Source organism: Notechis scutatus, chromosome 2 (genome assembly GCF_049901735.1).
Source record: "Notechis scutatus isolate UNSWTSFEM ecotype Mainland chromosome 2, rNotScu1.2, whole genome shotgun sequence".
Classification (NCBI taxonomy): Eukaryota; Metazoa; Chordata; class Lepidosauria; order Squamata; family Elapidae; genus Notechis; species Notechis scutatus.
The window spans coordinates 153,780,696-153,808,372 of NC_142010.1; the positions used below are offsets into that span (position 1 = coordinate 153,780,696).

The following is a 27,677-nucleotide window of genomic DNA, read 5'->3' on the forward strand; positions in this document are numbered from 1 at the left end:
TCCTGCTTACCCAAGGGAGCACAGGTGCCCATTTTCAAATGCTAACTCTTCTTTGAATAATGTAGTTTCCCCTAACCAAGTCAGCTTTAGTGGCTGGGATCTGGAGAGTTACAAGCCCTTTGACGATCACTTGGACTTACATATACGGATAAATAAATCTGGAATACCCAGTGGGGAGTGAGGAACTTTTATCAATCAAAAAGATACATGACTAAAATATGAAGATAGGTAGCATGATTAAAACATCAAATAAAGACACATCAAACATTTACTTTTAAATTCATTTTCTTTCTGTTTTTATTTGGTTTTTATCCATTTTTTCTATAATTTTTGGGGGATAAGGGGGCATTTTGGGGAAATAATGCATATTATTCTGAAGTTTTGTTGCTGTTCTTGTTGGTTGGTGGTGTTTTTTTCTCTTTTTTTGTCATTTAAAGATGGAAGAAAAAATCACACAATATCGACCGGGGCAAAGAGCCGGACAAACCGAAACGCACAATTACGGCACAATCAGATACACAGACACTGAGTAATATATAGTCAGAGTGCCACTGGGGGTGGGGAGGGGGAGAATGAAGGGGTCTGGGCTGAAGGGGGAAGCTTTGGCTGGTATGGAAAGTGGAGCAGTTGGAAGCCAGAGGTTTTAAAGGGAGAAAAGAGGAGCAAGAATTAAGGGATGGCTTAGAGGGGGAAAAATGAGTAAGTGGGGAGATCAATGTAAACATGGTGAATAAATCTGAGAAAAAGTAACAGGGCTAAGGAAAAGGGAGAAGTCAGTGACAGGGCTCAGATTAACAGAATGAATTAGAGAGTTTAAGAGCAAGATGCATATTTATTTGGACACAAGCTCACATGGAATCAACTTCGTTTATTATGTTAAGAGCTAACATACCTGATACCAAACACTCCAGATCATATTGTACAAGGCTATTGATCAGAATGATTTCACACGCACCATGTTTGCAGTTGATTACAGATTCTGGCTTTTAGGAGCTTGGTTTGTGTGAGAATGTGATACATCCAGCAAGTGGGCGATTCTCTGAAAACCGCAGAGCTCAGAGATGGCATTTGAATAGATTGCTGTCTCACTCTTCAGCTTGTGTAATTTTGGACCACCATGGTGATTGCTGAGAGCATGGCAGCTGATAGATGTCCTGCATAGACAGGGCTCTTGGGACATGCCACCATGCAGCTCACATTGGCTTGTGAAGCCTGAGGGCGGCTCGATACCACCTGTCATAAACAATCATGTATGGAGGCTTCTATGTGAACCGGACTGGGGATAGCCTTAATGATTGAAAAGGTTCAGCGGTTAACCATCCTGATGATAAGTTTGGTATCTGGATGGATTAAATTATCATATCTCAAATACAGGTTTTAGGAGAGAAAGAGAAAGAAAAAAGAGAGAGAATGAAAATTAAGAAAAGCATGGGGAAAGGATGGATGGATAGTGGAAGCCTCCCCCGCAATCTCCCCGTCCCGTAACTATAGACCCCTGGTGCAACAGCTCACTAGGAACAAGTCCCCCCACCCCTGTTTTGCTCTTCCCTCCCAACCAGGCTAAAGCTTTCTAAAGAGATGGTCAATACACATCCCTTCAAAACAAGGAGCACCTCAATGCTGTGGATCTTTCTGAGGCTTCCCCATTTTAGCATCCCTCCTCCCCTGATGCAACGGGCCATGAGAATATCCTTGAGGAAGAGGAAGAACAGCTGCAACCAAGGTAAAGATCAGATACAAGAAATGTAGGCCCAAACTAGAATTTGGGAAAGCATCTCAGACTCTACTCACCCTGGTTAATAAAGAATAAAGGTGGTGGTGGGAGGAGTGAAGGCACAGTCAGAGTTGCAAGATTCTATTACTGTAACCCTATAATTAAAGTAGCTGCAGTGTTCATGACTTTGGTATTTAAGTCAGGTCTAACCTCAAAGAGCTAAGATCAGTCTTGCAACTCTGAATGTGCCTTCACTCCTCCCTTCTGCTGCGCCTTTTATCCTGAAGAGAACTAGGCAGGATCAAGTCTAAGACTCTTCCTCAAATTTCATTCCTGCTTTGGACTCAGATTTCTCTTGTCTGACTGGTGCCTTGGTTGCGGCTTGTCCTCAAGGTTATTCTCACAGCCCATTATAGATACCTGGCTGGAAGGAAATCAGGGGATAATTTCCCCCAAATATATTTGCCCTCTATCCTACCCCATCGATCGATGGGGTGAAGTCAGGAATGGAGGCTATGTTTAAAAAAAAAAACTTTAAAGTGCTGCTAGAGGATTGAACCCCCAAACCTCTTAAAACCCAAACCTGCCTGGCATTTGCACACTCAAAACAACCCAATTGCCCTCTACCTCATCCCCTTCTGGCCCAGCTTCCGGCCCATCTTAGAGGCATGCAGAGGAGAGAGGGAGGAAAGCTTGGCATCAGATGAGGGTCAAAGGAAAACTGAAGTGCTGGAATGCCTTCCACAATACAGAAAGCATGGGATGGGGTTCAAAGTGAATGGCGAGAGAAAGGGTACTTCAGGAGGAAATCCGACAACCCATTTTGGCTGGAGAGTGTAGCAGATAGGCCTGGGGAGGCCAAAGGTCAAGAAACTGTCCTGGGGAGGGCAATGGTGTGGAGAAGTGTGTTATGCATGAGGCATTGGGGCAGTGGGAGAGGGAGCGGTCTACCTCTAGTTATAGTTTCTCATATATATATAATATATATGTATATATAAACAGCACAAACATCTACATTCATCCTGGGGGGGGGGTGGGAGGGCTCCACCAGCCACCTCCCAGTATGATCACCCACCAGCCCTCCCTTCCCACGCACAAGGGACATGGGGAGCCAGGACGGGATGGCTGCTTCCTTCTCACAACGCCTTCTATTTGGGGGTAGGAACCTGTGGAGAGAAAAGGGAGAAAAAAGAGCCAAAAATGAACACAGAACGAGTGACATCATCCCGCAATTGATGGACATCCTGATATAGCAGAGAAGGACAGGCGGACATCTTAGCCAGATCCTAGCAGAAATCAGTAGAAAGAGGCACCTCTCTCTAGGACAACAGTGGTAGCCTGTCAGATGTTATCCTCGATCCCCAGCTCTGGCAATTGTCTTGGTTCAAGGAGACCATGAGCGCTGTGTCATGGGGCCCGCCTGGCCTAAGTGTCAGCCCCAAAAAGAAGGCAGGAAGAGAAAATCAACTCTACCAAAAGACTAGAACTTTTATTGAGATTGGCTGTCACAGCAAAATCTTGCAAGTCTTGATTATGCTGTTCCTCCTCCCCTTTCTTATACACGCTTTTGAAAAGGTTTCAGAGTGACTCTGGATTGTCAACTCTGAAAACCTCTGGTTAAAATGGTTACAGTGCTGGGATTTTCCCAGCCCAAGCTGCTTGGATTGGTTGGCTAGATTGGGTTGTGAAAAGTCATGATAACGTGGCTGTGACAATGCCCGTGCCAAACTGCTTGTCCAAGGACACAATATATACAGTACTTCAGGTTTTCGGAGTTGATAATCCTGAGTCACTCTGAAACCTGTTCCAAAGCATGTGGAGACAGCCATCCCAAGACAACTTTGGGGAAACGACTAGGACAGCTGTCCTTTTCTACATCATGACAAGAATAGACTGTGTGTATGACACTCCAACTTGGTGTATAGAGTAAGGAAGTTGGCCTTAATTGAAATCTACAGAAAGCATTACCTAGGTAAATATACCTAGGTAAATATACTATTTCACTTAGGTGAGATGGGTGGTGTAGAAATGGGATGAATGAATAAATAAGTAAAATTTAACCAGGTGACTTCCATTTAAATCCAAGCTAGGCCTGGTTAAGAAGCAGTTTGCAGCCTATTGTGCATTTTCAAACCCATTAAACTCTCTAAAGCTACCCAACTTAGATTTAGCACATTAAGCAGAAAATCTGCAACCCCCTCTTTTTATCTTTGATCTAAAATACAATAATTTCGCATTAAAGATAGAATTTCCTGTCTGTGTGTGGCTGCTGAAATTTGCTGCCTGAGGTGGAAATCTGCCAAGAGGGCAAGCTTCCTCTGCCTTGAGAACCGAGAAGACAAACTTGGTATTCTTCCACATGATCTTAAAATTACCAGTGGGAGAGCAGGAAGCTTAATGCAATTCGGGTTTTATTGTTAAATAAGCTTGGTACGCTACCAATGTTTCTTTTGTTATTGCAAATTATGTATGCTTACTCGTTTGATTCTCAGGACCAAATTAGAAATGATACAGAAAGCCTTTGACAAGAGTTTCTCTTTAAAACACACACACATAAAGTGAGGAAGTGCCAAGCTGACATGGAAGAAACACCCAATGGGACAACATCACTGGGAAGGGAATGTTCAAACTCCCACATGCAATGATAATAATTTCCATTCTTTTCCATAAACTGTTGCTTGCTGTACAAATTAGGCATACAGCAAGAAGAAATTAGATGGCTTGTTAACTACAATTCCTTTGGAAATTTGTTAGCAGGACAAAACAAACCAGATGCAGCATGATCAGGTGGGCAATTTTAATGGGGGAAACTCTAGTATCCTGGTCCTGATGTAGCTTGGTCTGTGAATAAGTTGGTATTCAGTTGATATGAATTGCACACAGTATAATTTAAATACAGGTTTTTACAGAATCGTGATGCAGTTTTGTATAATTATACAGCGTGAACGTTTTCTTGTTTATATACTTACACCTATTATAAAAATATGTGATTTTTTATCAGAGATAGACAATCAGTTGCCATCCACATGGTCCCAAACACTAATCCCAGTCCTTACTCTGGCTATACTTTCTAGGGATATTGGGAGTTATGTTTGAGTAACATCCAGAGTGCCATAAATTGCTTATTTCTGCTTAGAAGATGGATACAGAGAAGTGGTTTCTTCATTCCATGAGCTGAGGAGAGCATAAATGTTTTTCCCTTGGAAAGAAAAGAGAGTTTAGCTACATTTTGTAGGAGTGGGTACTGCAAAATGAAGTTTGGGGTTCAAGAGGAACCTGAAACATTTGGGTTAATGTATCTATTAAGCAAATTAGAAAATTTCCTGTATACAGATCTCACAGCCCAGGTATTGATCTTACTCACTTCTTTTTCACAACTTTTTGATGGCATTTTATTCCCAACTGCTGTCTTCACAGCACTAGCAACACAATCTCTCTTCTCCCAATCAGTGGGCTCATTACTGTGCCCAAGAAGCTGTCATCCCCCGCCTTATTTCGCACCACAAAGAGGGAGAAAAAAAGAGATAAAGAATAGTAAAATGATTGAAGGGTTATTTTTTTTCTTTGACTGATTTCTCACCTTTTCTTTTCATTTTTCACTCCTTGTGTGTGACCATGCAGAGACTGAAAATTGAATCTGACCAACTATGGAGGTAGTTTAATCTTTGTAAGGCTGAATTTAAGCTAAAAACCTGTGGGTTAGTGACCAGGTTAGCTAACACCTTTTCAGTTATCCTGGGGTACCATTAAATATGTAATGGGACAGGACTGCTGCTGAAAACTAATTAATTTAGTAATTAACATATTACAAAGTATAATTAACATATTACAAAGGCTGTGTTCATATAACATACTAAACCAAATAAACAACAGCTTAATAGTTGATCTGATTCATGCAACACCTTGTTTAATTTTAGATTAGCTACTGCAGCTTATAAACCATGGTTTATGGTTTAGTATGTTGAGGGAGCACAGCCACACTGATTTCCTTTTAGTGTAGGCACAATCTAAGGGCAACTGTGGTGAGAAGCTGTCATGGATTGAATTATTGTACTACTTGCTTAATCTCTGGGCATGACTCAATTTTACTGTGTGGTAACAAGCTCAAACTCTAAATGCAGGGTTGCAAAAGCTAAAATGGGACAAAACGATAGGCAGAAGGATAAGCCTCCATCCATACTGCATGAACTATTAAAACATATGCATAGACATAACTCTCCTGAAGTTACAACCTCAGTCTCTGTGTATATGTGTGTCAAAATGATGATAGGCAATGACTTATAATCAAATCCCCACACCTTTTGTACAGAGGTGCTATATTAATGCAAGTACAATTGGAAGAGCTTTGATCACAATACCATGCCTGCCATTTTTCAGATTTGGACCCTTCCCATCAGTGGTGGGATTCAAAAAAATTTACTACCGGTTTTGTAGGCAATGGCTTGGTGGGTGTGGCAGGGGAAGGATACTATAAAATCTCCAGTCAGAGGTGGTATTTGCCGGTTCTCTGAACTACTCAAAATTTCCCATACTGGTTCTCCAGAACTGATCAGAACCTGCTGAATGCCACCTCTGCTTCCCATCATAGACACTACTAACCACTATGCAGAACCATGCTGCATAATATTAAATCTTAGACTGGTTTCCTGTCTCTCAATGGAACCTCTTTTGTATTTCATCAAAGAGTTAACGAATCTTGTTAGCATACCCCTCATCCTTTCAGAATTATTATCTAGGATTCTTTCCCATCCAGCTGTTGGCTCCTTTCTCCCCAGACATAAAGAAAATAGTAATAGCAATAACACTTAGACTTATATATAGCTTCACAGCCCTCTCTAAGCTGTTTACAGTGTCAGCATATTGCCCCCAACAATCTGGGTCCTAATTTTACCCACCTCGGAAGAATGGAAGGCTGAGTCAACTGCCAAACTGCAGGCACTCAGCAGAAGTAGCCTGCAATACTGCATTCTAACCACTGCGCCACCATGGCTCTCAAAAATCTGCTTTCCTTTATTTCTCTATTTTTTTTAAAAAAAAAATTGCTTGTATGCAAATACATCAAAGCAAAAATCCAAGCCAATAAATGATTCCTACAGATATGTTCCTTGTGATCTTTGATTGGGACTGGACTTTTCCATCTGTGTCTACCTGATGCTGGGTTTGCATGAGGCTTACAATGTATAAGACATGTTGAACTTCATCATCAGTCTGTCTACCATCATTTGGAAGTACTCAAATGATAATTCTAAGGCAGTTATGAAGACTTAACATATAACAAACAATGAATAATAAAAGATTTTCCAGTTATTGCATACCTGTACAGATGTTACTATTTGCTTCACATCAACTGAAGCTACAGATATCACTATGCAAGCCATCATTTCCACTTATCAGATAAGTATTTCTACAGAACTTACACATTTATTTGTAGGATACATGGCATGGCATGCAGGCAAGCTCAGATAAACAGTGAATGGTCTTTGCTGCTACAGAGCACATATATAGCTTATCACATCTCTATAACAAAATTGTACCGAATAATGCCACATATAAATACGCTCTATTTCAAACATGATTGGTTTTAAACCAGTTTTTATGGTTATTTTTCCTTTGAGAATTGTTTGAGCTTAGAAAGTTCTGGGGATTTTCTTTTGATAGTCCTCTGTGAGGGTACTGGATTTGTGAAGATTTGACCCTGTTAGGCAGGCATGTCACAGAACCGGGATAACTAGGGCTGAAGCAAACTTAGAATAAAGAAACCATATATTCTAGTTACATATGATAATTGGGACTCAACTACTGCTATCATAAGGATTTACTGAACTGGAATGTTTATGGGCAACATTAACTATGAAAGAATTTACCTGCCAGTATAATTCTGACAAGGCTTACTTCAAAAACAACAACCATGTATTGGCATACATCTATATAAATGTCTATGGCCCTGCCGAAGGACAAAAAATGTAGAGTGTAGTAGCATATGTAGAATTCCATCTTCTGAGAACTTTGAATAAAAGTTCTTGGGCACTGTCAGTATCTGTGGAAATTTTATAAATTTGAACATGAAGGAAGAAAGCCAAATAAGAGTTCCTTTGATCAAAGGGGTCAGGCTGCAGAGCCTTAGATCGGTCCTCGCTTCTCCACAGGGCTAGCAGAGCCATAACCTATCATGCAAAACCTTGTCACGTATAACATGGGATGGATCAGCACAATGTATTCAACAACTACATGATTCCATTTCCCCATATGTTTCCATGACTCACCCGCCTACATCTGGTTTGCAAAGGAAGTGGGCCCGCTTTGGACATAGCCACCTTGCTGGGCGAAGTCTCCCTGCTGACCATAGCCTTGCTGGCTGTAGTCAGGCTGGTATCCACCCTGCTGCCCATATGTGTCCTGTTGTCCGTATCCTGGAGCTTGGTTGTAGCTATCTCCATAGGTATCAGGTGCTGGCTGCTTCTCCTGGGCTGGTGGGTACTTCATGAAAGGGGCACTCCATCCAGTCTCTTTAAAGACGAACCATAGGTTTCCAACCCAAAGCACCAAGTTCAGGAAGCCAAAAACCTACGGGCAACATGAAGGTAAGTTGATGAAAGAGCTGGGGACATAACAGCCCTACCTCTTAAAAACACTGCATGGAGCATTCAAGAAGAATAGCTCAGCAACCACACTAACCTAGTAAGCATATAATAACCCTGAGGAATAATGGCTTCATTCTTCATTGGTCAGACTCAAACCTACCTCAAGTGCTAGGTACAATTTCGGATCCTATATTTTAAGAAAGATTCCCACAAAGCAGGATGAGTACTAGGATGAACAACGTGAACTATCCAGGCAACAGAAACCTATACTAGAGTAGATGGAAGGAAGTGGATGCTGGATATTTTATCCTGAGGAAAAATAACTGTGGGGAGCCATGTATCATATTGAAAATTGTCATTAAAAATTGTCATGACTTGTCCTTTATTATCCCAGAGATGCAAAAGAATGACTTTCAGTAACAGGAAGGCTAGCTATTTATTCATTCATTTATTTGTTTATTTGTTATGTATAGAAGCCTATCTCAAACCAGTGACTGAGTAACAAATAATCATAAATAGTCAAAATACAATACAAAAAAAGAAATTAAATACAAATAGCAGCCAAGAGATATCATAATCAGTTTCAATATAACTAGGAAACAAGGCCCTTCATAGATTTGGACCCCAAGCTCAGGCACACATAGTCTATCTTCTGAAAGGCCAGCAAGGTCAAGGCCATCTGAATTTTAGGGAGACTATTCCAGAGGGCAAAGCCAATGGTAGAGAAGATATGTGTCTTGGTCCCCACCACCTGATATTCTTTGGCTGACAGGACCCAGAGAAACACTGTCTTAAAGCCAACTCTCAATCTCTTCTAATTTTAATTTAGGAAGTGAGGGGGAAAAAAACCTTAATGGCATCGTCCAACTCTCTTATTCTATGCAGCTGTTGTGCCCCCTTGCACACTGACAATAGAGATAGGCCAAACAATAACCTGAATCATAGACTGAAGAACTGCAAAGGAAAGTCCTAATTCTGAACTAGCTTGTATCTTCGTCTTTTTCAAAGTTTCTGCAATCATGGATCGCTAAAAAAAGAAATTGAAAAATGCTGGGACTACCCAGTTAAATAACATCACCCTTTCTTCTTATCTTTAAGTGCAAGGAAGGGTCATGATATTTTAGTGGATAAGACAGTATTTAGACTGGCACAATTACCGTATTCCTTTCCCTGGTCTCAAATAATGTCATTTCCCCTACAAAACAAACAAACAAACAAAATGTTGTTTAATACAAGCATCTGGGCCAGGATAGTTCCAACTTGTCTATGCCTTCCTATTTCCTCCAGATGAAAAAACCTATCTAAACAAAATTTTGTTCTGGAAAATATATAGTAATTAATTAACAGGGTTAAATGTTATTAAGTTTGTAGGGAATTATTCACTCATAAAAGATTGTTTGTGTACCAGATTCTAAAGGGTGATTCGATAAAATTTATCATATCTCAGCTGTCAGGTTAAGGTTTGTATTAAAGAAGAGGCCAAATTGGACAATATGATTCTGAATGGCATAGGTTTAATCAATTGATCAAAACCTGAATCATAATGATGAAATTGAACTAATATTATTTAAAGAGTTTGATATGTTTTCCTTTTCTTCTCCTTTAAATGGTATATTCTCTATATATTTAGAAATAAATTGCATTTAGGTTTGTAGGGGATTGAGTTTTTAATTTTGCTTAGTTGTGTTTTTTATTTCTCTGCTCTTTCTCTGCTCTTTTCTCCTTTGACTTTTCTCCCCCCCAAATTAGTATCAAGTTTTTTTTCCTTTTTTTTCTTACCATATGGTAAGGTTTCTTTTAAAAAGTTTATAGTTTTTATGCAATGCTTACATTGCCTTGTAGTTTCTGTGTAATATTATGTAACAATTAAGCATTTTTTTGTAAATGGTTTTAAAAAATTATGTTTAAAACTAATCTCCATTAATCTAACTGGAAAAGCACTGAGAAGCTCCCTGGGACCTCAAAAGTTCTCTCGTTGTAGCAGCAATTTAAAAAAGCTCATTTGTTTGAGCTGTGCAGTTCTGCTTAGTCATTAGTGCTTAGTCATGAATAGATATGCAAACAGAATGCAGCAGTTTTACTCTCAGGACAAGACAGCAGTATGGACCAAACCAAACTGGAATTCTAAAAGTCAGCTTCAGAAGTAATTCAACAAAGGAGCAGCTTATTTTGTCCTGTGGAGCAAGTGTCTTCTTCTTAATGGCTGTGTGTATGTGTGTACATGAAGAAGGATAGAAGATGTGATGAGAAAATATGAGAGGACTATAAACAGGAGATAACCTCACCTGGAGCCTCTCACAAAATTCAAAGAAAGAGGCAGGATGGATTTGTTATAAAAATAATTCAGTAAAAGAGATATACAGACAAACCACAAGAATAAATCTTACTTTTAAGATCAGAAGTTTATTTCATGAGCAATTTGGAACATGAAAAGCCATCATAACATTACTTATAACATTACTTATATCAATAGCCCATTGCAATGCAGTCCAGAGACAGTAGCTAACTCCAGAAAGGGTAGCTACCATCAGTGACCCTGATTTGAGATTTATCTCCTTCTTTTATCCTCTTCTTATTCTGAAGCCCACCCATGGTATGTAACCGTACTGGATGTACTTCCCTATTCCCTCATACTGTCCATCAATTAACACCCACTTGTAGGTATATGCCAACTCACTTACCATCTGCTACTTTCAGTCCCCCCTTTTCTCAATATCCCAGACATTTGTGATCCAAAATAGCTCTAATTTTGATTGTCCAGCAAATATATGTTTTTGCCGAAGTAGCAGATAGCAAATATATGGCTGTGCCTGTGAATTCAGCTCAACAGATTGCAAATATTTCGCTATGCTTGCAAAATCAGCTCAGCCAGCGCTTTAATATATTGTTAATTTGAGGCCTTCAATTAGGCAGAGGCCTACACCAACTTTAGGGCCTAGTTGTCCTTTTCTCACAGATTGCACAATAAAAAATTATCTAGTAGCATTCTGAAACAAAAGGATTATATCTGGCTACGAGTCAGACCAGAAAACAGAATTGTGGGATTTATGTGATAGCAAGTAGATCTGACTTGGATCAGCAAATGGTAATATGACACAAGTGTAACAGTTAAGGTTGTTTCCTTGAAACTGGCTCATTGTAAGACACTTACCAGTAGAGACATCACCCCAAGTTCAGACACACAGGCATTTTTACAAAGCAGCAGATAAAGATGCACAAAACACCAACACATCCATGTAAACAACAAACTTGTCCTGGTACAGAGTTCATTAACTGAAAGCCAGAAGTACAAATGAACTCTTTGAAAATATAGAAAACAGACTCATATGGAAACACACACACACACACACACACACACACACACCAGATACTGCAAAGCTATATCAAAGATAGCTAAGAAATACAGCTATAAAATGCATGTTCAGCCTCCAGGAATAGACCCTATATGAAAATCCTGTCTACACTTTAATCATATTCTTAAGACAGTAAGATGGAGGACCTACCACAGAAGTGTTGAGGCCAGAAGTGACGGGCTCATATTCCTCCTTGCATTTGACCTCTGGTTCCTCACACACGGACATGCCTTCTATCACATTATCAGGGTCAGTGGCCTCCTTGACATCTGAAAGCCCCTTGGCCCAAGCGCAAGAGCTCACCAACCACATGAACACAAAAACAGCTGTGACAATGAAATCCTGCAGCAAGAAGAAGAAAAACCCAATGAGGTTATAGGAAAAAATACCCAATGTGTGAAGAACAGTAAACCTCTGGGGATCTTGTCCATGAATATCATAAGCCTCTCTTATGATATTCAGAAATCCAGAACCAAGATCCTGTCATGGCCTCCCAGCACACCCTAACCCTAATTCAGCATAGGTAGAAGACTTTGCGATCAATGGTGGGATTCAAAATTTTTTGCTACCGGTTCGGTGGGCATGGCTTGGTGGGCGTGGGATACTGTAAAATCCCCATTCCCTCCCCACCCCACTAACCTGTTTTCCATCTCCATTTTCCTGTGCAGGGCAACAAAAGAAGACCCAGCCGATCAGCTGGGACTCGGGAGGCAGAGAATAGATGCGGGCAGGGCCAGTCAGAGGTGGTATTTGCCGGTTCTCTGAACTACTCAGAAATTTTCTGCTACCGGTTCTCCAGAACTGGTGAGAGACTGCTGAATACCACCTCTGTTTGCGATAGTGGCTATTTGTAGCTCAGGTATAGGATGAGAGTGAAGGTTCAGCAACTCAATGGCCATGTCAGGTCTATCACTCAAGCCCAGGATTTTAAATTGCCTAATTGATTATTTAAATTTCACCTCAGCTAAAAGATCATTAGGTGGTCTCAGATAGGCCACTATTTTGAGATAATAGACCCTGGTGGTAAGTAAAAATTGGTTTCACAAACTTTGGAGGAAGCCCCCACCGGACACTAGTGCTTGCAATGGGTCAGCAGTGAGATAAAACTATGGAAGTCCTCAATTTACAGCAGTTTACAACTATTGCAGCATCCCTTTGGTCGTGATTAAAATTCCGATGTTTGGTAACTGATTCATATTTATGACAGTTGTATATCTCGGGGCCATGTGATAATCTTTTGCAACTTTCTGATAAGCAAAAAAGTCAGTGGGGAAGCCAGATTCACTTAATAACTGTGTTACTAACGTAATAATGGCAGTGATTCATTTAACAACTGTAGCAAGAAAGGTTGTAAAATGGGGCAAACTCACTTAACAAATGCCTTGCTTAGCAATAGAAATGTTGGGCCCAATTATGGTTGTAAGTTGAGGACTACCTGTTAAACTATAGCAATATGGCAGTATTCAAAATAAATAAAGAACCCATCATTTCATATTTATTTTGTTCAACATACTTTAGACATCCTGCCTCATGCTATCATCAATTCACTTCCTGTTCCTAATGAACATTTAATATTTTGGTGCACAAAACAGGGCATTCAAAAGGCACTCTTTATTCAATGAGGTGGTGGCATGAACAACCTGAATGTAAAGTTATTGTTAATGATGGGTGACGTTTGATCCTTCCCAATGGATTTCTGAAGGTTTTCCAAATGCCTGCTTGCCATTCTAGGTGTCCTCTTCAGAAGCAACTACTCCAGAGATGGTCTTCAACAGGTTCTGACCAGTTTTGGAGAACCGGTAGTGGAAATTTTGAGTAGTTTGGAGAACCGGCAAATACCACCTCTGACTGGAGATTTTACAGTATCCTTCCCCTGCCACCCCCACAGAACCGGTAGTAAAAAAAAAGTTGAATCCCACCACTGAACTACTCCTGCTGAGTTTAATTCAAAGGCTACTAGTATCAGGTGTGACATGTGTGCCGAAATGGCTTGTGATCCTATCACCCTATAACTGTACTCACAACCATGGGACCTTTGTTGTTCTCCCTGTATTTATCCTGCATGAAGATGTAGACAACAATCGCAGCTAGAGAATAAAGGAAGGCGAAGACTGCAATGGTGACAAAGAATTCAGCAGAGGAAGAATAGTCTCCAATCAAGAAAACCTTGTCTTCTCCTCCTTTACAGGTGGGAGCATCAAAATACACCTGGTGGAGCCTGGAGAAGAGAGAAAAGAATATGTAACAGGAATTCACAGGAAAAAGGCAGCCAGTTTGGGTGAACGTTGGTTACACTGGACCAGATAGATGTTATTGGGTTGGATTATAGTTCCCAGCATCCCATTTGGAAAGTGTTATATTAAGGAAAGCTGCCTAATACTACAGGAGGAACACAAAGAGTGTGTGTGTGAGAGAGAGAGAGAGATTTCATCCTTTCTCAGTACATATGAAATCAAGAACATACTCTTCTTAAGAACTAATTTCAGAAGAAACAAAATCGTGGGGATTACTGCCACAGAATTAGACCCTGATTATGAAAAAGTGATTAGTAAAATTCATAATGGAATCTACTACATGGCAGCAGTCGTTATTAGCCATGATAGTGGCTGGTTCTTCAAGGTTCAGGGTAAATATAGTCCTCAATGCAACAAGTTAAGGATTAACAATTGTGGAGGTCCATTACCAGATGCTCTGCTAATGGGCCCCTTGGATTTCTCTGCATGACTGTTGGAAAAGCACACGCACAGACATGCATATGTGCATGCCTCTATCCACATATATACCCATCCACATATATATATATCAAGAGTTCAAACTTGTCTTCTGTCCTTTATCCAGAAAAGATAACATTCCCTTTGTATTGACCCTACTTCCAGTGTTCTATTGTTTGCTTGGCAACAATAAATAGTGGTTTGTCATTCCTTTCTTCTTGGATATTTTGTATGCCTACAAACATTCCTTGATTATCTTCCATGTAATAACCTAGTTTGACTCTGCTTGGCATTTTGGGAATCCCAAAGCTCTATCAGGTGTTGGACATAGACTGTCAAAACCAGAAGTGCAACCCACTGGTTATAGCTTACTTATTTCTGGAATGTGCTGTGTTCTTGTCCATAAACATCATCTTGGGCGTAAACGTTTGCTCACCAGCAATTCCTTTACCATTTATTCACTGAACAGCCCCAATTAAGTCTTAACTCACCGGAAGGGGTAGGAGAATTCCACCTCTATATTGAGCTTGCTCTCATTTTTCTTGGGACAATTGACGCTGAGGCGGAATTGTCCAGTGTAGCTGCCACACGTCGCAAATGCAAAAATGGAAAAGAACTGGGGCGGGGGGGGAAGAAAAGGGGAGCAAATATGAGTGACATTCACAGGAAATTTGGAAATCTACTCAGCAACAACCCCATTTATTGTGCTACATATCAGAAATGTGGTACCGGGCAAGCAAGAAGGCTGGAAATATTACAAACTGGTACAGCTTTCAAGGATAGTTAGTGTCCATGTGTAAAATATTATACATTCCTGAAAAAAATGGCAATGGAAGTTATTTGCTACATTAGAGAATGGAAGTTTCCTGAAAATAACTTAATGGAAGGTTTTGAAAAAAATAGCTTGATGTTTTTCATTGTGTTGACTTTTTCTGAAATATTTTCTGTTTGAAATATAAAATCTGGATTTTTAAGTACTTCCTTTTATATTGAATATGTTAATTTTATAAGATGTCATTACTGTAATGCTAATTATATTTGCCAGATTAAACATTTGTGATGTTGAATTCCCTGCCACCCAAATATTTTAAAGACCTTTCTCATAAACATGCCAATTAATTTCTGGCCCAGTCATCTAAGTAAAAATATTAGAACCGGGAGGTGGATGTCTTCTCATTGGTACCTTATCCTGGTTCCTTAGAGTAATAGGTTAAGATGAGTTCATGTTTTGTTAGCTCTGTTGGATAGTTAGATAATGATTGATTGATAGGCAAGGACATGATTTGGCTGCTGGCATTTGTCCTCCATGATTGGTCAACTCAATAGTCCATTAATAGCTCATGTTATAGAAAGGAACGGAGTGGGGTGAGGAGAATAAAATTTCCTGAGATATTTTTTTTGTTTGCAAGAATTTGGGTGGTGAAAATGGTGAAATTGCTCTTAGATACAATCAATTTTTTACTATTGCATATTTAAATATTTTAGTTCTTTAGTATGTTTTTTTTTTAAACCAATCAGGTTGACTATCACAGGGATCTGAAGGACAAACTATTACAATAAAATTGCATGCAATATTTTTCCCAAAGAAACCTTAAAAAAAAACAGATTTAGCAGGCTTCAGACTAGAGTGGATGGTACTTAACCTTTTTTTCTATAATCCTTTTTTCCCCTAGTCAGAATCCTCTCAAACTACTTTCTCCCCTCAATAAGGATTAGCACAAGGGTCTTCAAACTTGGCAAGTTGAAGACTTCTGGACTTCAACTCCCAGAATTCCTGAGCTAACATGACTGGAGGAGGAATTCTGGGAGTTGGTCCACGTTTGAAGACCCCTGGATCAGCATCTAATTTGAATTTTTATTTTAAAAGGACCACATTTTGAACAATGATTGCAGTTCAGCTAAAAAATAACATTGAAAAGTTACAGGCAGTTGCTCTACTATATTGCAAACATTCATCAAATTTATACAATTAAAAAAATATAGATTCCAATGAAGGAATCTGGGAATTTTAATTTGGTGAAGGCTATATTGTCTAGGTTTAATAATATATGAAAGGACTGCGGTAGTCGTGGATTCATCCTCATGCAATGTAATTTTTTTCTTTGAAGAGTTTTATATAATTTTAATCACTATATTTTATTGTATATCATTGTTTTATTTTTGTCTGTTAAATGAGACGGACATTTAAAACATTAAAAAATGTTAGTCTCCTATGATTCTAGAGGTCTCTTAGCTTATAACTTCCACTCTAAATATGGGAATTCCCAGGTTCATAATGAAGAAATACATGTTAAACTAGTTATATGTTTTTTACGGGATTAGAAATGAATCATAATCCATGGGTGGAGTTTGTAGAATTCAGAAGAGTTTAATCTCATCTCAATTTTTTTTCATCTTATGTTATACAGCTTCCGCTGTTATGCCTATGAGAAGTTTTGGTGTACAGAAATTGCCTAATGTCCAGTTGTAAAAGGTACAAGCCAGTTGCAGATTTCCTACCTCAATGACAACTAGGGACTTGAAAAGAAAACTAGTAGGCATTAAGCACCCATAATTTCTCCAAGCCAATTTGAAGTATATTTGAGCTGAGGCATATGATGCTGCATTCTGCTGAACCTGGTGCCGCTTTGTGTGGAAATATATATTTGAAACGCTTTATGACCCCAATGTGGCTTCAAAAGATTTTATCTTTCTACAAAGCACATCTTTTCTCATAGGTGGCCCTTTCTCTCAGTTGATGCCAACGCATCTCCATTTCTAGCAAGACAACCTCTCGATAATGAGCAATGCCTGCACCCATATGAGTCACAGGGCTATTTCAGTCTTCCAGAGCAGTAGAGCGCGGGGGTGGGGGATGTAAATGCTGTTGGGTTCACTTGGGCCAGCAGGGGGCACTCTAGGAAGAAAACCAGCAGATGAAGGGATCATCTTAGCCTTTGCTCAGGATGGGGGGCCAGGGGTGGTGGTGGTGGTGGTGGTGGCAGGAGGCATTTGGTTTACTGTCATCATGGATCAGCTGAGAAATCACTGTGTGATCATAGATATTTTTAGAGCAAAATTTGCCATAGGGAGAGCTGGAGAATGAGGGTAGGCGAGAGCGTGCCTTATCCCTCTCTTAATCTCTTCCTCCCAGCATCTAATCAGGGAGGGACCAGATATTAACCCAGCCCTGACCCACTTTGCTGCCTACCACCCAGGGAGCCACCATTTCCTGCCTGGGCTCAGCCCACAGAGCAGAAAAGACAGCAGACATGCCTGCTTTAAAGACCTGCTGTACAGTGATTGCTATTGGAAGGCTTTTAAATTATGCGGCTATGAAGTAGATTGTGAGGAGCTTAAATCCCTTTAATGAAATGGCTTCCAAAGGCAGAGGGCAAGTAAAAGAACTGCAATAAAAAGGAACAGCATGCTATTCAGGGTTCCAGCCAGCTGGCTGGGGTTGTTTCTCCTGGATCCTCCATTACACGGTGCGGCATTCGGTGTCTATTGGATGTGTGCAGTCCTCGTTAATCTGATTTGAGATTCCCCCCCCCCCTACCAGAATTCCCTTCCCCCAGATGGTTTTGTGCTGGGGATAACATGCTCCCTTGGAATACTGATAGGGCAGAAGGGCCCTTGCAACAGAACAAGCTTACTAGAGGTCCCACAGGCAAATAAATACAAATGGTGATAAATTAATCTGGTTCAAGATTAATGCAGAGCTCATCTTTTTGTGCGTGCATGTGTGTGGACCCCTGAGTTTCTAAGTTATTTGTGTGGCTTGTTGTGAAGTTCATGTATCAAGGTAGTTCAAGTTTACTAACTCAGGGATGGTTTCAACTAAGCTAGCAATTCAAGCTTGGGGCAGAAGTGGAAGATTGTGCCGTTTGAAAGTAATATGTCAACCTTTTTTTTTTTTCCAACACGCCCCACTGCAGCCAACTGTGAGGCTGACTAGGAAAAGCAGCTTCGTAGCCACAGTCAAGACACATGACTCCTGAGTTTGCAAGTGCCACGGAAAGCTTTACCTAGAAAAATGTGGGGTGCACCACTGCAAAATAGCGAAGTAATGCATCTAAGGAAACAAAATAGAGCCTTTTTGGTCTGAGAAAAAAATCTGTTCCAAAGGCTGATCCCCTTCTCTGTGGAAAGCTCTGGAGACACAAGAGGAAGATTTGCTGTGGTCTCCAAAGGCAGGACTTCGCAGCACTTCACAAATCACAGTGCAAATGTACTTCCAGACTAGTCTTTGCAAAATACGTAATAAAAAGTGGATTAATAAGTGCTGGTGAACCTGACAGATAAAGGGATTTAGGATTTATTTAAAGCCTTTGAGGCCAGGATATGCATCTAAGAAAGAACAACCAGAGGAAACCGGCTTTGAGGCCTTGGTATGCTGCAGGCTATGCTGGAAGAAGGGTTTACTTCCGATCCATCCCTGTGTCTTTTTACTACACGTTCTGTAAGATGTCCAGGAGGCAGCAGTCTGCAAAACATACTTTTATGAGCCCAGCAAGCTATTACACTTAACCTTTTTTTAAAATCTATTATCTTTTTTTTTTTTCAAAATAGGAAGCCTGTATGTTGCAGAGCAAAGCATGCCTTAAGCATAAGCCGTATTTGCAACGACAGAGGCATTCTTAGAAAATGGGATGGTGAATAGGGCTGAAGGCAAGTTCTTCATTTGATTTTTAGTAAATAGAAGTGTTTGAGTCTGGCCACATCTCCCATGGTAAGCATTGTTGCAAAAATACCTGCATATCCAAACATGCCCATTGGCTGGAATCTTTGCTCTACCCTACTCTACAAGGGTCCTTTTATGACTTGTGGACTTCAACTCCCAGAATTCCTGAGCCAGCCAACTCATAAAAAGGCCATCATTTCCCACCTCTACTCTACCCAGTTGGGAATAACTGACCTCCAAAATTTCCCAGGAAAAGATACCCCAAACTGTCAAGGTCAGATGGAATCATATTTTTCAGCTTCCAAAATCCAGGATGGCTTCAACCACAAGGGGTTTATATTTGCAGTTGTGTCTCATCCCATCAATGGCTTCCCTGTTCAAATTTCTGTACATAAATTTTCTTTTTGTGTGTGTGACTTAATGATGATACCAAAAGAAAATGTTCATAATGGGTATGTTCTTTTGCAGGAATTGAAATAATTAGGTTAAGTTTAATACCAAAATACAAAGCAATTTTCATGAGCCTGGAGTTCTCCAGATATATTATAACACGAGGCCCATAATCGCCAGGCACTGTGAGAACTGTAGCCTAACCTATTGGGAAGGCAGTAGGGAGAAAGCTATTTTAATGTGCTTAGCTATGGGGGTTTGGGGAAAAGTAAACCACCCTGAGAGCATAAGAAGTTTAACCCTTGGCTGCCACCCAATGGTTATCTGAGATATTACAGCCCATGTATGATGGAGGGGAGGTTCTAAAGCTCCTCATTTTGACACCCCCTCCCCAATCTATCTATGGAGCACTCTTTTTTCTCCTTCCTTTCTCTTCAATCCTCCAAACTCAATTTTTTAAACTGGGTATTGTTTTGTGTGTGTGTGTGTGTGTGTGTGTGTTTTGTTTAACTGACTATTGTGTTTACCCTACATTCTTGGTGGTTAACCTACAGTTTATAAAAATAATAACTGGACTGTCTTAATATTTCAGGTAAGGGCTGTATTTCTTCTGAATTTCAGCTGGACTTCAGCTCCACCACTGCCCTGGAAGTGTAATACCTATTGGCTCAGTGTTAGTTTTCACTGGTATCCTGATATAATAACTTGTGATGATACCATATAGTAGCAGATAAGTTCTTTTCCAAATCAGTTTGGTTCATTGTGACTTCGTGGACACATTCTGGAGACAGAAATACAGAAGTGTATCTGTGCCTCTTACAGAGTGTTTTAATTTTCCACTCTAGCCTGCCGCCCTGGGCATTCCTCGAAATCTCTAATTTGAATACTAATGAGGCCTAAACCCTGTTTACCAGGTTTCAGAGGCACAGAGATATAGAGAACTTATTCTGGGCACCAACCAATGTTCCTGCACATATTCCAGTTCTTATTGTGTTCTAATATAGCTACCAACATTGCAATAAAACAGGCAAATTCCCTATGGCGTGTGCTCTCAGTTAATTAGGGGAAGCATCTGAATTTTCCATCTCAAGTGCCCTGACTGCTCCTGAGTTTTCTAAAGTCTGTTTTTATTTTAGATTTCATTGTGTGTGGTCTAAAATACTTGCTGTTTCTTACAACAGAATTGAATGGAAGGGGGGGGGGGAAGGGCACTCACGTCATTAGGGCCAAAAAGATATTTGAAACGGTTGGCTTGTTTGCCTGTATGTTTGAATATTATTCTCTATATTCTGTTTCAATGGTCTAGAATCATCCCTTCAACTTCTAATGTAGAGCACTACTTTTTCCAACTCCAGTTGACTCTCAGATTTATGCCATGTTGACATTTATTGATTTGTTATAGTTATATCCTACTTTTCCGTAGGGTTGTGTACGCAACATGATCTTCTCCCGATTCTCCTAACAACAACCTGTGAGGTTGAGTTGAGAGAACGTGACCTGAAGTCAATCAAGGAGGTTCTTTGCCTGAAGTTAGAGTAGACCCGAGTGTCTCCAATCCCAACAGTTTAACTGCTGTACAACTCTGGCTTTTATGATTATTGCTTAATATGCATTCATTCTGGCAACTGTGGATTTGTAATGAGGTCTAAAGTGATATCAGACCAGGACTGGGGAACAATTGGAAAAGCTTCCTCAAGTTGTGTTCAACTCCTGATGTCTTGCATAACCATATCCACACTGTACAGTTTTCTTGGCAGCAAAATGGAAGTGGTTCGCATTGCCCTATTTTTAGATTTCTTAATGGCCTCTTTTCCAAGGAGTGACCAGTTTCAGTCTGGCTTAATTGCGTATGCGTGTTTATGTGGGAAGCAATGGTCAGACAGGATAGGAAAGTTGCAGATTCGACCATTTAGTCAGCAGCCAAGCATTTTCAAGCATTTTCCCTAGTTTCTGTAACAGGTGACATGATGGCACCTGCACAGCAAGCACATTTTAATGCTGTATCATCATCTACAAAAACACTTACTTCAGCAAGAACTCAAGGACAGTAAGTTCTTAACTGCTGGGTGATATTTCTTTCCACGAGCGTTGGGTGAGAAACTGTCCATGCATCCATTTTATCTCACTATCTTTCCCAATTACCTAGTTGTTGGGATACATTTAAATTAGATAGACAGATGATAGGAGAGCGAGAGAGCGAGAGAGCATTTTGCCTCTCAGGTTGGACTTTCATTCTGCTCCTGGCAGAGCACCCTTTTTGGCCAATTTTCTATCTGAGGTAGGGAGTCTCTCTTTTGCACCATCTCTTCTGATTCTGGCATCATCAGTAGCAAATCCCAGCCCTGCAGTATCATCATAGCACTTTCGCCATTTCCCTGCCTTCCATCCTGCTAGGTTGCTATGGTCACAGTGGTTGTGACAGGGAGAATTTCCAGATGATTGGAAGAATAGTTTGCCTGACCTGGTTCAATGCTTCAGCAAACAGGCTGTGTTCCAACCCATTCTTGTAAGGTCTAGGTTAGGAATGGTTGGCAACCCCAGTAATTCTGGAGATAGCACAGGGGGGAGTGAGACACTTCATCCACATGTGAGACCATCACATTTAAGCAGTAAAATCCTGCTGGGAACAGCACCCAGGAGCTTATCTCTCAGCCTTAGTCCTGACTTCATATGCAGCTGGAGCCCAGCCAGGGCTCAGGAGCAGACTATAACTGACCAGATGCCAAAGTAAGCAAACCTTCTCCACTTTTAAGAGGTGGATGCAACTTTGGGAGAAGGAACAAGCAAAGCCTGTCATCTCTGGAGCATCTGTCTTCATTCTAAGCAGAATGAAGACAGGAGTTAGACAGACTCCTCTTGGCTTGTAGGGGTGCTGCTATGGTGGACTCACCCATTCTAGCAACTTTACAAAACCCAGGGGCTCCTTGAAGATCCGGAACTGTCCAACTGCCACAAGCTGTGGAAAGAGAAAGGAAAATTGATTTAGAAACCTGTGGAATATATACATCTTAAGATGCTGCACTAAGCAGAAACCTCTGCTGGTCCAAAATCGCAGACCTTTTGACATCTTTCAGCTGAAGGTGAATCTGAAGTCTAATGAGCACCAAGGATAGGTATGGCCATGAAGCTCCCCCTCCCCCTGGTCCTGTCTTCTTTTGTCTCATTCCATCCCCCACCCTCCACTGCTTAGATCAGTTGGGATCCATCAAACATGTTCAAGCCAAGCAAACATGCTAAGGAACAGAAGCTGTAGCTAGAAGCTCTCTGCCACACTTCTTAGAATCATTTATTTAGTTTGGGTTTTTTTCCTAAGTACCATGACAAAAGAGAGATATAATAACCTTGGAATCACACAGGGAAATGGCCCAGAGTGTCTTCTGAAAATGTCCAGCTTCCCTAGCCTGACATCATCTGGATATGTTGGAAGGAATTTCCAAGAATCATGGGAATTCTGGCAATTCCAGTCCCAACATATCCAGAGGATGCCAAGTGGAAGAAAGGTCCAAATGGATTTACTTTAGCTTCCCTTGTAACCAATAATCATACCACAATCCTATATAATGTGATTGAAATAGGGTAAGTTATATGACATTTTTCTGGGCTGCTCTTTTGCTCTTAAAAAAAGATGTTGGCTCAAATGTGTGTGTTTTTTTTAAAAGCAATTATAAATAAAAATGAGCTGATAAAACCACAGCAGGAGGAGCAGTGAAGAGAAAGAAAAATTGTTCAACACTGTTGACAGCAAAGATAACTAGCTTAGAAATTCCCCACCCACCCACCCCAGATTTGCTAGGGTATCTTAATGGAGATAACTGAAAGAAGCACATTCAGTAATTTGTGGTTGTGATGGCCTCTCTTCCTCACAAAGCACCTTCCCAAGGAAGTGAGGGCTAACTTATTCTCAGCATCAGGTAGGTTTGGGATTGCATCAGGTCAGGGAAGGCTGTTCAATTCTTCTACCACTGTTTTGGAAGGCGAAGGAGACTGTCCTAGAAAGAGGTCAAAAACGATGCATAATCTAACGTGGCTTTTCTCTTAGATAGATCTGTTCCTGTACTACAGGCAGCAAACTCAACAAAGGAAGAATGTATCAGAGATTTTAAAAGGCTCATACACCTCGTGTGTGGTGCACATGAATGCTGCAGTTTTCTGAATGCTAAAATCTCCCATCTATATATAAATATTAGGTAGCATTTTCAAGAATCAAAACTGCTTCCTATAGCTAATCATATAGATTAACTCAGTAAAGTCAACACACTAGATATTATTATCTCCATGGTGTCCTTGGTTTCATGATATATGCCAAAAATATGCCTTATGACAACAGACTGGCACGATAGTCATTATATCCTCTGGTGCCCTCTGAGACAGACATAGGATTGCCAAGGCACGTTGAGTGACACAGATCCTTTCTTCATATACATCTATGAGTAGTTACATCTGCCTATACTGCACACCATTCCACAGTTTTCCACCATTCTAAATGATCCCATAACCATTTTGTCCCACATTTGTCCATCTTATGCTGATATACAACTGAAAGCCCTGTTCTCTTATGACACACACACCTCTGACTTGCATAGCCTCACACAGGCAATGTGATACCACTGACTACGCACACCACCCAGTAGCTGAACTGTCCTGCAGGCAATAGAGCAAAACCTCTTATCTTGTTCACAAGCAGCTTGGACTAATTCTGTTTCCCAGCATCTCCTGCCTTGCATGAAAACATGCCTCGAGATAATTCACTTATCAGCGAATCGTGAAAAAGCCAGGATGTTCAAAAGCACTGGTAGCAGCAACAACATTCCCTTCTCTGAGAAAGTGGATTGATTTGCATTTATAATTTGATCTGTTCTAGAAGAAATGGACAGCTCCACATCTAAAATATATAAAATATACAATCATTACATTCAACTGAAAAAGAAAGAGTTAAAAGCCAACAGAATCAAACACATTTTGTCTTGAAGCTCACAAAAGCCAAATAAATGACCACCATTTGCTGATCAAACACCCGTTGGGGTTGGATGGAAACATCATCACCAGAAGCCCTCTCATATTTTTAATCATGTTTTTGTCCTTTCTTCTTGTTAAGTTCCAAGGTAAGAAACCAGGATTGAGAGAGTCTGCAGTCCTAAGTTTCCTTATTACCCAAGGGGACTTACTTTTGAGCAACCATTTTACAATTGAGCAAGAAGTAATGTAATGTGACAATCTTATCTGGAATATCCCCAAGATAAGGGGATATCTTCTCTCAAGAGCCTTAGTTAGGGCTCTTCCTCATATGCCCCTAATCAGGAGACGCATGTACCCTCCTAGTCTTTCCCATGCGACTGTTGTTGTCTCATTTCCAGCTCAGAGCAGAGGCAGCTTAAAGTCGACATCAGCAGTTGAAATGTAATTGAAATTTAACATTGTGTTTTCCCTCTATCCCACCACACATTTTTTGCTAAGGACACAACCTAGCGCATTTGATCAATGGGAAGCTGATGATGTGGTCAGGAATTGGGATGTGCCCAGTTCCTAGCCACTTTGGACTGCTGTGATCACCCCAACCCCTCCCTCCCTCCCCAAAATCACTGAATGCTGCTCAGTGTGGCCATATCAGTTTGGGCTGAAGGAGACACCAGAGATGTCGCTGCTGCAGAGGCATCCGCTTGCCTAATTCTTGGCTAGCACTTCCTGAGGTTCTTATCGGTCTTAGGCAGGATCTTTATATGTACAGGTCTAATGCTCTTTTGAAAGAGCACTGGGTATGTGTTCAAAAATAGCCTGGCTGACAGGTACAGGCGTGAGAATACCTGTTCCTGACCTCATAGAGGCAGCTGACTAAGCCTACCATTCAAAGGACCCCATCTGCACTAATTCAGTTATGCTGAGAACCATTAGTGGCTGGGTTTCCTGCTGGCAGGTGGTCCCAGTGAGAAGGGAAATGTAAGCGGGAGAATCCATCCTTCACTTTCCTTATCTTGTCCTGCATGAAAGCTGTAAGGACATTCACGAGCCTTTTGAGTGAGACTGAACAGGGCTTGGCCATTGGGACAGTAAACTGTAGGGATGTTTTCCCACTGGCTGGTGGACGACACTTTAACATGAACATCCGGCTGTTTTCTTAATGCTTCTTCTTATACAAAGAACAGCTCAAAATTCAATGTAAAAAAAAAAACACATCTACATTTCTCCCTACCATCTTTCTGGTCTGTTTAAAGGACTCTGCCCTCAAGGTACTTCAGGTCCCCAATGACACTTCATCCGAAAAAGGGGGATAGGGAACACAAAGTTCATGCCGGTCCTTGGGGCTCCCTCAAAGAAAACTTCCACTGCATTGAAATATGAATCTCACAGCCTGTGCAACAACGTTGCTTCACTGAACCTCCTCCACCAGGGCAGAGAATTAGAAGCCACCTTCATTCCCAAGGGGGAAATCACTTCCTTTTGCAAATCGTCCCCTCCGCCTGGTGCATCTTACTGCAGTTGCTCGAGGGAGCAGGAATAATTAGAAACTGCCCCTAAGCGACAAATCTTATTTTGCCTGCTCTCCATTTCCTCTACTCTAGTATCTATAACTACCTCTCTCCAACTCACCCCTTTTACCTACTGACATCCTTCAAAATATGACCAAATAAAACCTCATCTCATGCCCCCCCCTCCTTCCTCGCTCTTCTTCTCCCTCCTCCTTTCTCTGGCTTTGGGGTTATTCCGCAGCCATACCAACAACCTCCCTCCCATCCATCATCTCCTGCACCCCACCAAGGGAAGGGCTGCCCCCTTTACCCTCTGTGTTCACTTGCATTGCCTGCCTGGTCACCCTCCTTTGGGTAGGAAGCACCATCGTTGATTTATTCATTCATTTGGTAGAAGTCCAAGAGAATTGTGCATACAGAGTTCCGTATTATCCGGTTAATCTGTTTTTTCTCTTCCCTGCAAATCACCTTGCCCGATTTCAACGACATGCCCAGCTCCAACTCTGCCAATCCTCCTTTCTCCAATTCCCAGCTATGGTATTGCGACTAAGCCCACCCACTTCTTCAGTACTTGCAGACACTTTCTGCATGCACCGGATTCCCGACCAACTTCAGTGCAGTGATATTGATTGCCATCACTACCCCACCCCCCACCGTCTGTTTACTGTTGTGGCGCTTTCTCTTTGCTAACCCTCCTCCCTCCCCCTCCCAAAAGATCCCCCACTTCTCCCCATGCCCTTTGGCTCCCTAAATGCAGCCTAAAGAGCCTATTTTATATTGCGCAGCTTTATTGCATCACCCCAGCCATTTTGGTTGGCTGCTCTTCCTTCTCACCCACCTTCCTCCACAGTCTGCTGCAGTGGCAGCAGGCAGAATGCTGCTGTGCCTGTTAGATTACCTAGGGCTGTCAGCTACAGTCTAGAGCTGCTGTATCAAGCTATAAATGGAAAAGGATTGGGGTGGGGTGGGGTGGGGGGAGGAAATACGAATGACCTCCATCTCTGACAACAGAAATCTGTCTGTCTGTGTCTGTCTGTCTGTCTGTCTGTCTGTCTGTCTCCATCCATCCATCCATCCATCCATCCATCCATCCATCCATCCATCCATCCACTTATATCATCTTGAATCTACTCCGGCACCTGCCTTCTCCAGAGTCCCCATTTCCCGCTGCCTCACTGCAGCAATTTCACAGCCTCCTCTCCTCTCCCCTCCCTTCCACCCAGGATGGGTTCGGTGCAGCTCCTACAAATCGCTGCAGTGGGTGATGTGAACTCCCCGCGGCTCCCTTGGTCTGCATCCCTCCCCCCCCCCCCCACCCACTTTGGGAGGCTGCTCGCCTAACTAAACGTCCTCCCAACCCCGACCCCGTTCCTCTCAAAACGGAGGCTCTTGTCTTGCTGCACCTCGCAGATGGTGCTGCTGCCACCCGCCGCATCTTCTTGCTGCCTTTAAGAATCAACCTCGGATCCAGGCAGGATGGGATTAAAGCGGGGGAAGCGGCCACTGGAAGAGTGGGAGCCAGTTTAGCCGACCAACATCCCAATTTGGGGGGTGCGCGCTAAGGAGGCTATGGGGAGCTGTTCCCGGTGTTGAAATCCTCAGCGCTTACCTGATTGACGACTTCCATCTTTGCTTGGGGAAAGCGAGGGCGACGCAGCAGAGCGCAGGGGAGGTTGGGGCCGGTGGGGAGGGGGGGACTTTATCTGGAGCAGCCTTAGAGGGAGGGGCGAAGAGCGTGAGGGGGGGAGAGTAATAGCGGTGGGGAGAGAGTGGAAGAGCCGGGAGGGATGACGTCAAAGCT

General features: G+C 41.6%; 1 protein-coding gene across 2 annotated transcripts; it reads right to left on the reverse strand.

Annotated features, from left to right (window-relative positions):
* Window positions 1-267: 267 nt before the first annotated feature.
* Window positions 268-27,640, reverse strand: SYP (synaptophysin). 2 transcript variants are annotated; one of them, XR_015747858.1, is made up of 8 exons: window positions 27,486-27,619; window positions 22,303-22,368; window positions 14,851-14,975; window positions 13,671-13,866; window positions 11,799-11,990; window positions 7,978-8,278; window positions 5,079-5,203; window positions 813-2,880 (listed from the first exon to the last, which is right to left on the reverse strand). XR_015747858.1 is itself a non-coding variant. In XM_026676175.2 (7 exons), exons 1-6 carry the CDS (start codon window positions 27,501-27,503, stop codon window positions 7,982-7,984), a joined length of 894 nt encoding a protein of 297 aa, XP_026531960.1. In that variant the 5' UTR covers window positions 27,504-27,640; the 3' UTR covers window positions 268-2,880; window positions 7,978-7,981. The 2 variants fall into 2 exon arrangements, 1 of the variants encoding a protein (XP_026531960.1); XM_026676175.2 differs by lacking the exon at window positions 5,079-5,203 and having other exon boundaries at window positions 268-2,880; window positions 27,486-27,640.
* Window positions 27,641-27,677: the final 37 nt, after the last annotated feature.

Bases quoted from the DNA above. Each gene is read 5' to 3' on its own strand.
- SYP (XM_026676175.2), bottom strand. The intron at 14,976-22,302 runs GTGAGTCCACCA...CCCCCGCCCCAG, and splicing joins TTGTAAAGTTGCTAGAATGG to TTCTTTTCCATTTTTGCATT. The intron at 11,991-13,670 runs GTGAGTACAGTT...TTCTTGCTGCAG, and splicing joins ACAACAAAGGTCCCATGGTT to GATTTCATTGTCACAGCTGT.